Here is a 12,574-nt window from a genome sequence, read left to right as displayed (position 1 = left end):
TGACTCTGGGCAAGTCACTTAACCCCATTGCCTAGCCAAAAAAAAAAAAAAATGTCAGTTCCTTGAAGACAGGGTTTGTTGTCTTTCTTTGTATTTCCAATTTCTGGCACAGAGTAAGCGATTAATAAACCCTTGACAAATGAATGACTGAGTGATATAGCAGGGCAGTAAATTGACAGGGTCTTTCCAGAAACAATGGTAATATTTATTTGATTAAAATGGAGGGAAAGGAGGCATGATACCAGAATAAAAATGATAATGATAAAGTTGCATGGTCCCAGAATCCTGCAGCTTAACTCCTCCCAGACATGGTCCTTGCTGATCTGTTTCAGAGAGGTCAATAACAGCAACTAAATCGGTGGTTAGTAACCTTCGTGTACCTAACCTTGATGCCGGTGACATTGACCCCTAAGCTTCCACAACCTCTAGATTTTTCTCTCTTTATCTTCCTTTTCCTTTCTTTTCTTTTCCTTTTTTGTTTGTTTTTGTTTTGTGTTGTGTTGTTTTTTAAGATTAGGTCTCTCTATCTTGCTCAGTAGACAAGTATATAGTAGCCACTCATGCACCCACTTTCCCCTATTGGCTGCATAGGAGCTCTGACCTGCTTAGTTTCTGATTTGTTTACCCCTCCATACTCATCCTGCTACCTCTCCTCCTTCCCAAATCTCACCATATTAAAGCTGGACACTGCAGACTCCCAATGGACTTAACCCACTGCAGGTCAGAACTTCCAAGTTCAAGTGATCCACTACCCTCTGCTGTATACAATGCAGCAGGGACTGGTAGCAGACACTGCAGGAGTACCTGAAGATTTTAAAAAAATGTCTGTGATAACTCATAACTTTGTCTTTTAGGAAGGCTGTGCTGAGCACAGTTTTAGAGTGAGACCTTCTGTATATTTCCAGGAATAAACAAATGTCTTAGATGAAGTATGAAGTGAACCTGACTTATTCCGGGAAGATTTTGGTACAGTACCTGACTCATGGATTCATTCTTGGATTTTCTCAAAAAGACTCTTATACATACTGTTGCCCAGAGCAAGAGGACTAAAGCCTGGTGGGAATAATCCTAACTTACCTCAGCAACTTTCACAGCTGGCTTGGAGCCCAGCTGTCTGACTGAATTTCCCCTCTTCTTTCAGAGTATTAGCCCACAGCTATTTGCTGAAAGATGACACAGCTGCTGTTGGTGCAGTCCTGTTTCCTCACCAGCATCAATTCTCTTCATTTCTGCTTGCTGACATTCAATCACTTGTCATCCAGGCGGCCACAAATAGTCGTATGTCAGGACCACGTCGTATTGTCGGTTTTGTCACTGGATTGGGGAAATGTTCACTTAGATATTAAAATGTCTTACTTCTGGCATCACCCCAGGGATTCTGGGGAACCAGTTCTCTCTGTTCTTCTGGATGGGTATTTGGTTATTCCAGTCATATGTGATTTCTAAAAACATGATGCTTCAGAGATGAACAGGGACCCAGAGGAGGATGCCATTTATTGGTCATTTTGGAATGATTTCCAAGGGCACTCATGCAAGAGATTAAAGTGAGGGTGGAGCAGATGGTAGAGTCTCTATTTCTTTCAACAATTCTTATTTCACTTCCAGGTCCCTGAATGATGGTATATATATATATATATGTGTGTGTGTGTGTGTGTGTGTGTGTGTGTGTGTGTGTATTATATATGTATATATGTGTATATGTTTATATATACACAAATATGTATCCATATATACATATACATCTTATATATGTATATACAGACATATTTATATGTAGATATGTATGTATATAGATATATATATATATAAAACATATGTGTGTATTTGTGTATACATATACATACATATAGTTGCACTTAAGGGATAACTCCCAAAGCATGGCCAAGATCATAGACCTATATACATACACACATACATACATATATATGCATACATCCACATTTATAAACTGAGGTGCTCAACTTATACTCTCTCTCCAGACTCAGATTCTAGGCATTTTCACTAACTATTCCCCATGCCTAGAATACTCTCTCCCTCCTCACCTCCCTGCCTTCCTTCAAATCTCGGCGAAAATACTGCCTTTTACAAGCAGCCTTTTCTAATCCCCCTTAATTCCAGTGCCTTCCCTTTATTAATTACCTCCATTTTGTCCTGTATATAGCTTGTTTGGATGCTGTTGTTTTCATGTTGTCTCCCCATTAGACTGTGAACTTCTTGAAAGCAGGGACTATCTTTTGCCTTTCTTTTTGGTCCAGCAATAGCACAGTGCCTGGGACATAGTAGGCACTTAATAAATAATTATTGACTGACCTCATTTTCAGTATCTACTACACAACAGATGTGGAATGGTGGGTGGGTGTATGTGTGCAATGGGAGATGAGTGAGGGAAGGAATTTGGGGAGAAAATAGAGGAAAAGTCCTTTATTCCCTTTTTCCCCATCATGTCTGGCTGCAGAAAAAGAAGCATGTGTGGTAATGGTAGGAGTGTGTGTGTGTGAAGGGGGCGCAGGGGTGGTTGCTGTTGATAAGCTCTACTCCTCTCTTCTCTCTGGTCAATAATTGATATATAGTAATACAGAAGGAGGGATCAAGGTCAAGTTACTCCTCCTTAAGTTAAAAGGAATTTTCTAATCCCAAATTAGATAGCTGTGCGGTCCAGGCTTAAGTTCCTTGGCTCCAGCCAACAGTCGGATTTTGGACTGGAAAATTCCTTTTCATTTCTATACATTCCTGATTGCTAGTCTATATCCCCAAAACCTTTTTCAGGAACACCAGCAAAACTCCACACAAGATATGATGACAAGGCTTCCCTCAGCTACCATGATGCTCCCTGTCTGATACTCTAATGAGCTTTGGGACAAAAACAAAAGATCAGGTGAAACCAGTAGGTCATCAACCTTCACTCCTGTTCTACATTCCTGCCTTTATTAGGTCACTAACTTCTGACCCGTTTCCAGCCAGCACAAATCTCCCTGGTCTCATTCCATTATGAATGGATTCAAAGCTGTCTGGTGGTTTTGCACCAGCTTCTGTGGTGTTGGAGGGAAAGGCAGCCACCTCCCCACTCTGCTCTGTTGATGATGGTACCAACTCCCCCTTTTTCCTTGTCCCTGCTCAAGTTGATAAGCTGCTTTCCTTGAATAGAATCAGAGACAGAGAGCTGTGTAACCATATAATGTGCATTCCATACGCATACCCTTTTATGCTCTTATTTCAGTGGGTATTTTATAGTTCATTTTCCCTAAAAAGGTGGAAAGAAAAGGGCAAGACACAAATGAGCAAAATTTGTTCAGTTAATAAGTAAACATTTCAATGGGCTAGGGAGGTAGTAGTCAGTTTAAACCTGTTGGCTAAAGGGGAATTTAAAGTTGAACTATGGATTTCCAAAATCAACAATTTTGCTTGTTCCCAGTGACTTGAGTTATAAATAAATCACAGCATACACAAACGTGAGAGATTTTCAAATATTCTAGACATTTTCTGCAGTGAACCAGTTACTCCATCAATAGGCAGACATTTAGGTGTTTAATTTTATATTTTTCCATGTAAATCACTATGGCATTAGCTTTGGATATTTATCACTGCTATCTTCATTGTCTTCATTGGTTATATAGACTAGTCATTCATTGCTCTCTCCCAGTCATCTATATACATTTTGTCATATTTATTTTATTATAGTACTCTTCTCTCTTTGAACAGTGGTACCCCTTTTGCTATTTAGTCTTGTTACTTTTCTAATTTTATCTGATTTTTCCAAAACAGTGAGTGGGCCCATATGTTACTCTAATAATATGGCCAAGTATATTTCTTTTTTATGCTAGTTGAGTAATTTATCCTTTTCCCAAAACACTTCTATTATTACTCATTTAAAATGCTTTTTCTTCCATCATTTAAAAAACTAAACTATTTTAATATATTCCAAAGGTATTATAATTTGCAAATGAACATATGAGAATAGTATTAAAACTGTAATGTTGTTTCAATCCATTAATTCAATGAGTAGAAAGATGTTAAGTATTTTTAATCAGGAATAAAATTTATTTCTAAGATAATTTTTCACTGTTCCTATATAATAGAATTCTGTCATGTGTGTAAACCATGATTTGATAAACGAGACATATTTTAAGCCTCAGAATTTTATATGATTCTACAGAAATAAAAGAGCCTATTCAAAATAAATGATATGAATTTTTTAATGAAATAACATAATACTTTCTGGCTATCATTCATTGATGAGTTTGAGAAGCTAATTCATTATAGAAGACCTTAAAAACATAGCCAAAGAGACCAAGATCTAGATTCAGAAGCATGTACACGTTATCTAATACAGAGTAAACAAAGCATTTTTTTATTTGAACCGTTAATATAGTGGTGTTTTCTGTTTTTTTTTCAATGATAGCATTTGATGAGGCAGATTTTACATTGACAGAAAAGAAAACATTGTTCGTGGTTAATTCATGTTTGCTCCAGTTTCTAAATCGTATTAGAAATATCAGCAGGCCCAGGGTGAGCCAGCTTTCCTTCTACAATGGAAACCAAGAGCTTTTCTCCCTAGTTCCCGCAGTTTGTGCTAGAAAGGACCAGTGGGGGAGATTTTCTTCACTTCATTCGAGGTTTTCAAAGTGAGACACCTTCCTTACCAGATTATGGTTTCCTGACTAAAGAAAGTCAAACACATATCAGTTACCTATTGATCACCTACTGTCACTAAAAGTGATGGCCTTAATCAAAGATAGCAGTAGTTCCTCTATTTTGATGAGCAGTGATATAGAAGAAGAGCATTTGTAATAGCATGACCTATGCACCCACAAGACCACATTAATCTGGAGAAGTATTAAAAATTCACCAGTTATACACATTTTGCATTTGGATATCAATAGATAAAATTGTCTGTAACTGGTTATCTTCAGTGGTTAGAGCACAGAGCTAAAGAGGCCAAGGTGATGAGTTAGACTTCCATATGAGCTTTGTTTTGTTTCATGGCCACAAACTCAGTTCCATCATTTCACAAATAAGTGCTACTGGTAACAAAGGTGGATATGAGGATGGTTCCATACAAATCAATCCCTACTACTGGAATAGGCCATATTCATGTCCTAATGATGATAGGTCAGCAACATTGTCCTTTTATGTGAAGAATAGTATTATATTATGCTGCAAAGTGAAACAGTAAGTTGTGGGGATCATTTATTCCCCAGAATTTGAATTAAGTAATTCAGAACCTACGCTTACCATGTAATTAATTAGGTCTCCACTTGGATTTGTCAATGGAGGTCTGGTTCTGTTATTTTTTCCCCCGAAATTCCAAAATCAGGTGCAAAAAACTATTTATTCTATTTCCAGGAGTCAGTCCTAAAGGACCCCATGAACTCTAATTTCTGTGAAGGTTCAAATCAGGTGCTACTTTCTCTATGGAGCCTTCCCTTATTACTCCCAACTCTCAGCCTGTGTTTGAAGCTATAATTCTACAAATCAGAACTTCTAAGGTCCCTTATAGCTCTAAATTTGTAACCCTATAACTTCACCACCAGTCCTATTATATCATAATCTCCTTGAAATCAGGACCTATATCTTGGGACACCTCGGAAAGTGCCTAACCCTGACAGAGGCTTAATAAAGGCTTTTGGAAATATTTATTATTGAAGTAAGAGGACATTTGAATGCTTTGTCGAATATGCCATCTTCAAAAGGATAAACAGAGGATTGTGGTCACCAAAACTACCAATTTAGTCTGTGTAGTCACTGAATCCACTTTTCAAAATACATATAATGTTACATAAATCTTTGTTTTAAGACGAGAATTCAATAAAAATGTAATCAAAGTGAATCAGGGGTTGATTGCATATAAATAAGCAAGAATCTATGTGCAGCAAACCGTGGGATTTTCCCAAACTGAAAAAGAGATAAACAAATTGTTGAATTGTTGAACAATGAGAGCTGTATTACATTTAAACAATAAGGAACTGTTTTTAAGCAGCAGCCCCAAAAGAGATGCTTGTTACATGGAGCAAAAAATTCAGAATTATATTTACTGAAGCCTCAAGTAAAAAAAAAAAAAACTGAACCCAAGATCAAAATAGCCCCAAATTAATAGAGATATTCTTTGGGTCCTCTGCTTTCACACACACACACACACACACACACACACACACACACACACACACAGACACTATCTGACTTACTGATCAGTTTGAAACCCTGGATCTTCACACAACTTTGAGGAGGGCAAATAGAGCAACTGAAGACTAATAAGTTAAATATTCTATTAGTTATTAGCTTCAGCTATCAGTGAAAAATGTCACTGACAATATTCACTCAGGTACCATATTGAAAACATGCTAAGGTAATTATTTCCACTGTCATAGTAAATAGTAAAATTGGGTTGAGTTACTTAGAACATTTTTGAAGGCCATGTTAATGAGTGAAGGCACAATACTAAAGATGGGCTTTATTTGTTTTTAATCATGCTAATATTTTCATCTTTGAAAGAAATGTAACTGCTAGCAAAGATTTCCTAGATAAACAAAACAAAAACACCCCCAGAGAAGTGAAAACATTCAATGCAACTCTTTGGTCTGCTGCCCACTTCTCTTCTATCCTGTCCCAATACATCAGCCTGACAATGAGATGGATTCAATGGTGAACATAATACCAACATTTACCAAATGGAACTCTCCCGGCTGACAGATGCTCAGTCCCTCCAGCGAGGGGACACGATGAATGGTAACACGAAGGGACTGGGCATATAGAATTTTCACTGTTCAGAAGTCCAAGATAACAGTTTCACATCACAGGAGGACAATACGAGGGAAGGACAAGGAGACCTTGAAGATTCCTTAAATGATTCTATGAAACAATGTGCTTCATTTGAACTATCCAACAGCTATAAATTTCTGAAGTTTAGTACTGGGCTTCCCAAGCTCTTTAGATTTCTAGTTGGAAAGACTTCAAGACAGGGACATAGCCTTGCAGAGCCATCGTGTTCCTTTGGTTACTTCACTTCCTACCCTTCCCAATTATGCAGCCAGATCATTACCAGATTCATCTGTGGCACTTGGTGTACAGGATGATGCATTAGTAAAGTTTTAAACTGTATAAATCCTGTTATGTAAGTGAAGAAACCTAATGCTGCTTGATTTAAGATGACCAAATTGGAGTTTTCTTCCTATGGCTAGTTGCACCCAATTTTCAAATGAAAGACGAGAGGTTAAGCTTCCACCAGATGTTATGAAACTATACATGAGAAAAAAAAGATGACTCAAGTAGCATGGGCAATGAAATGTCTTGAGGAAGTAAATTATAAATGCAACATGGACTCAAATTCATCAATTCTCTGCTTTGTGTTCCCCTTTTTAATTTTCCGATAGGATATTGTGTTGTATCTTGAATAAGTATGTCTGGAAATATCATTCTTCTTCCCCAAGGCTGGCAGCTCTTCTGGTGTCATAGGATGTGAACTGGGGCTGCTCAGAGGGGAGTCGTCACCGTCATTACCTTCCACCTTGAGGTGAGAAGCTCCTCCATTTCCTTTCTTAAATTCTATTAATCGGACTTCATCTTCTTCATCATCATCCTCATCATCACCATTCCCATTCTCATTATCTATCTCCTGCTCACCATCCTCTATTTCCTCATCCTGTTTGGACATCATCCTTCCATCTTTGCTGGGTTGCTGAGATCCCAGCCACTTCAAGTTGGCTTCTGTTTCTCCTACCTGGAGTTCCTCGTTTTTCCTAATTCTACCATCTCTTCCTTCTAGAAGATTCTCAATGCCACTTTCCTTCTGTCTTGTTGTTTCCTGGAATTTTCCATGTGGAGGAATCTTCTCCCACTGAAGTCCTGTAGCAAAATCAATTGGGAGATGAGATGTGCTATATTCTAAAATACCTAGTTGTTATTATCTGTTGTACCTCAAAAGTCTAGTTGGGGTGGAAGGGGAGGAGAAATATACTGATTTTTAAACTTTGGAAACATCAATGGCCACAGGAAAAAAGAAGGGATTTTTTGGGGGGAGGGGAAGGTTTCACCTCTGATAAAAATTGGTTTTGCACACTTCTATTCCCAGAGACTCTCCACTAAGAGACACCCACTAGAGCCATAACTAGGATATTTTGAGCAAAAGCCACAAGTCATTCTAGCACTGTCCCAAGAAGGAGAGACAAAGATCCCATTCAACTGAATTAAACAAACATTTCAATAACCCCATGGGCTGCTATAGGGAGGCAGGGAAGGAGCTAACCCCAACGTGCCAGCTGGTAGCTTCCTATTTTTACTAATTATTCTTGCTAACAAGATGCTAAGCTATTTTTTAATTTGTTTTGGGGTTTTTTTCTATCTGCTGAAGGGCTAAAAGTACTGTCAAAAACCTCTAAATTTAGCACCCCATGGATAAGCCCTATTCACCCAGCCCTAGTTTTGGCTCTTCCTCTCATAACTGATCATAAAATCATAAAGGTGTGGCTAGAAGGAAGCTTAGTGGATATCTAGTCCAACCCCCTCCCTTCATTTTCTAAATGAGGAAACTGAAACCCAGAGAGGTTAAGTGACTTGTCCCAGATCACACAGGTCAGAAGGTACTAGAGGCAGGATTTGTACTTGGATCCTCTATCTGTAGAGCTGACACTCTTCCCCCTGTACCCCATTACTTCCTGTCTGATCCAAAATAACTGTGTACAAGAGTCTGAAACAGGTGTACAAAGGTCTATGGAGTAAAATTACAGAGTCCATAATTTTAGTTATCCACAACAGCTAGCCCGAAGTCACATCTAATGCCCAATTCAGCTTGAAACAGCAATACTATTTTCTAGGGAAGCCACATTTTAGGCTGATTTCACTGTTATAATTGGGATGTATCCAGATAATACCAAAACAACCAATTGATTTGGTCAATTCAGTCAAAAAGCTGGAGAAGAGGTTAGACTAGATAAAAGCAGAGATCCCTATCAGCTCTAAATCTATGATATTATCTCCATTCTAGGGTGATTCCTTATTATCTTATTTCCCCACTCCCTCCCCAAATACCTGGGGGAAAAGTCACCATTTCCATAACAATGGCTAGAGCATGATTTTTTCCCTCATGAGGAAAGTTTCTCCATGGCTTTAAATTACATTCTTCCTGAATATTTTTTTAGCATTTTCTTATTTATAATTCCATGGTAATAATCGCTTTGCAGGTTTATTTTAATGGATTTTTCTCCCTAGGAAAGATGATAGAAAAAAAATCTATACCTCTAGAATTTAAAACCACTAAATATTCCCCTAAAAAAGAAAACAGGTATTTTGAGAAATGTCAAGAACACACCTACTTTAAGAATCCAAGTATTGCTTTCTTATTTTACTAGGCCGATGCTAAAGTCAATAAATAGCAATATAATGCTTCCGATGGGGTTGGCCAATCAAAGCTTTTCAGAAAGAGATACACTACTCAAATGAGACTTCCCTGCCAACCAAGTAGCCTGAATATTTGGAACCTTGGGAGAATGAAGACAAGGAAGAGAATGTTAACTACAAGAGGAGTAATCTGCTAGAAGAGTGGATTCAACAGAAGTCCAAAGTCTTTAGAAATGAGTTTTGCTATGGACACGTTGCCTTGATAATCAATTACTCAAGTGACCCTTTCATGGCAAACTATCTTCCCTCTTAGAGGGGATATAAGGCCTTCAGGTTAACTCTGAGGAGATGAGCGGGCCTTCCTGTTGCTTCTGCTTCCTGAAACCTCTCTTCCTTCCTTAAGCCACAATGTGGTGCATGCTCTTCCCTCTTCCCAGGAGCAATCACTATCTCCAGCCATCACTCAGGTTCATGGCAGGTGCATGTCACTCCTCCCAGAATCTCAAAGAGCCCGTACTATGCTGCTTCACCCCTGAAAATGTGGTAGGCTACATTTAGATGGTTATCACACCCTTGTCTTTGTTAGCACATCTCTATTTTAAATGATGCTCTAATTTCTCAAAAAATGGCCTATTCAATGTTTTGCCTGTGGGGTCCTAGGTATTAATTAGGGTAAATTGGCTAGGCACTAAAAGTTGCCTGCAACTTTCAGATAAAATGCTGGTGGCTGGGAGTCAGGGTCTGTGAAAGACTACTTAATAGATTTTATTGTGCACTTAAAAGAAAGCATGCCTTGAATGTAGATGTCTGCTTAAACAGGAGAGATTCCTAGAGGATTCAGTGCCCAACTGGCTATCGAGTTTGTTGAAATATGAAGTATGGTGATATTTCTTTTAATTTTCCCACCCTCAGAGAAGCTGATCATTCTAAGATTTTTTATTTGACAGGATTTATGTGACTATTTTGAGCTGACCCTCAAGAACCCCTGAAATTTCCACAGAATTCTATGGGTACACAGTTACTCCAAATTACGTGTCAATTATAGACTTGCAGAGCAAGCCAAATTAAAGACCTATTTACATTCCATCGGAAGTATGATACAGATTTTGAGATTATGAATGAAAAATAAATGTCAGTTGAATGGACAAATATCATACTCCTCCAGTACGGAACATTTTGTTCAGGTTGTGCTAATCCATGCAATCTGGGTCTTGAACTCCCTGGGATGTTTTCTAAGGTGGAACTGACTGATAAATCATGACTGACTTATCTGCCTCCAGCAGTCTCAAGAGTTTGGATGCATTTCCTAAATTGCTTTTCTCCCCCACACATACACCCACATATCCCTCCAATAGCCCATGCAAAGCTGTTCCCTTTATACAGTCAGAGAATATTGTGTACAACGTGTGAGTTCTCATTACCTTCCTCTGATGTCATTTCATCAGCTCTTGTTTCCTTGAGGGAGAAACTTGCTATTCTCTTATGAACAGTAAAGTTGTCCTCCTCTGTTTGTTCTTAAGAAAGAGACAAGAAGGAAGCAAGAGTTATGACAGTTGAAATGGAACTAAAGTTAACAAAAAGCACTAGCAAGGTGGCTCTCTGTTATTATGACTAAAGGTCACATTTTCCTTTTCCAAATAATTTCTCTATAAATTCATTTTATTTAAGTTTTCATCTGACTTCAAATGTCCTTGCTTATTATAGAAACATTCACTCTGACATCCTTAGGCATGTTGTCATAGTTAACATAGAAAAAGAGTCAAATTATGAATCACCTGGTCCCATTATCTGTCTGGCTATAAAAGTTGCTTGAATTCTCACAAACATGACATTCTTTACTATTCTAACAAAGTGTAAAAGAAGGTGGTGTGTGTGCCCCCAAGTTTTCAAACTGAAATAAGCAAAATCATTTGAATGATACTTTACCTTCTCTATGCTTCTTCTCTTCCAGAGACCAAGCCAAATCTCTGCAGATCATGCTTGCTCGAGAATATTTGCTTTCTTCTGGATTTTCTTTGGAGATAGAACCTTCGAGACTTACAACTGCACCATGACATTTGCTGAGGTCATCAGGGGTGAAAACCTCATCACTAATTTCAGTGGTATCTTTTTCGGGTGACGTGTCCCCATTGTACTCAGTCACACTAGATGCCTTTGGAGCTTCTGTCATGATTTTCCAGTAAAGATCACCTAATTTGCAACCTTTTGGGGATAAGTAAAAGGAATGACTCCTCTTGGTAGGTTATTTGATTCCTTCTTTAAAACCCTAGAATCTTCTTAGCAATCCCAGAAGCATAGGTTGAAAATGGTCCTGCCTATCACTATATTTTTCTCCAATACTTAACAAACTTCTTTATTTTTCCCTTAAAGTATCCTCCCTCAAACCAAAATACAGAATAAAAAAGCTAGGATTTGTCTGAGATTTAACAACCTCTTCTTTGCACCAAACAAGCCAATCAGCACCCTCGTTGTTGCTTGGGCAGCAATATTTTAATTTACGTAAACATCTGAAGCAATCAGGCTTTTGTGTGAGCCTGCAGAAAGTGCTTTCCAAAACGGCTGGCCCTGGAATGAAGCAAGATTTGTGTCCCCTTGTTATAATAGCCCTTTGTTATTCCCCTTGTAACAGGACCCACAATTGTTCCACAGCTTTAATCCAAAAAGAATGACCACCTTAAGTCATGTCAGTGCTGAGTAACCAGCTTAATATTTCCAGGCAGGTTTTGTTCTAGTAAACCTCAGATGCTTTTGAGTAGACAATAGCTTCTTTTCCTGATCACTGAAGAATAAAACCAGCTTACACAATGTTGGCCTTCTGTATTTAGGTGGCCTACACAGCCACCTATATATACTGTGATTTGAGGGAGTCAGAAAAGGACCTCTATTCTTACCCTAACATTATTCCTTTTAGCTACAGGCTAATACCAAACTTCTATAATTCAAGTCACAATGTTTGGTTGTTAGTCCCTTCCCTGAAAAAGCAGTATCAATTTTGCAGATCAAATGCCTTAAGATATATGTAAAGTGCTTTGTAAATTTTAAAGTGTTGTTACCTATTGTTATTTTTGTATATTTTGTGTTTGTATCTATTATAAATGTGTGCATATGTATATATTCACATAGATGAACATTATATCATATATCATATGATGTTATATCACATATAATATATCATATCTATATCAATGTATCTCTATCTATCTATCTATCTATCTATCTATCTATCTATCTATCTATCTATCTA

The 12,574-nt window shown here is 38.0% G+C and overlaps 1 protein-coding gene across 1 annotated transcript; it reads right to left on the bottom strand.

The window, feature by feature from the left end:
* Positions 1 to 6,414: 6,414 nt before the first annotated feature.
* LOC114045949 (ermin-like) lies at positions 6,415 to 11,703 on the bottom strand. The gene is made up of 3 exons (XM_027866161.1): positions 11,257 to 11,703; positions 10,752 to 10,844; positions 6,415 to 7,839 (listed from the first exon to the last, which is right to left on the bottom strand). Exons 1-3 carry the CDS (start codon positions 11,498 to 11,500, stop codon positions 7,298 to 7,300), a joined length of 879 nt encoding a protein of 292 aa, XP_027721962.1. The 5' UTR covers positions 11,501 to 11,703; the 3' UTR covers positions 6,415 to 7,297.
* Positions 11,704 to 12,574: the final 871 nt, after the last annotated feature.

Source organism: Vombatus ursinus, unplaced genomic scaffold (assembly GCF_900497805.2).
Source record: "Vombatus ursinus unplaced genomic scaffold, bare-nosed wombat genome assembly UNPS02014779.1, whole genome shotgun sequence".
Classification (NCBI taxonomy): Eukaryota; Metazoa; Chordata; class Mammalia; order Diprotodontia; family Vombatidae; genus Vombatus; species Vombatus ursinus.
This window is presented reverse-complemented; position numbering and strand designations above follow the sequence as displayed.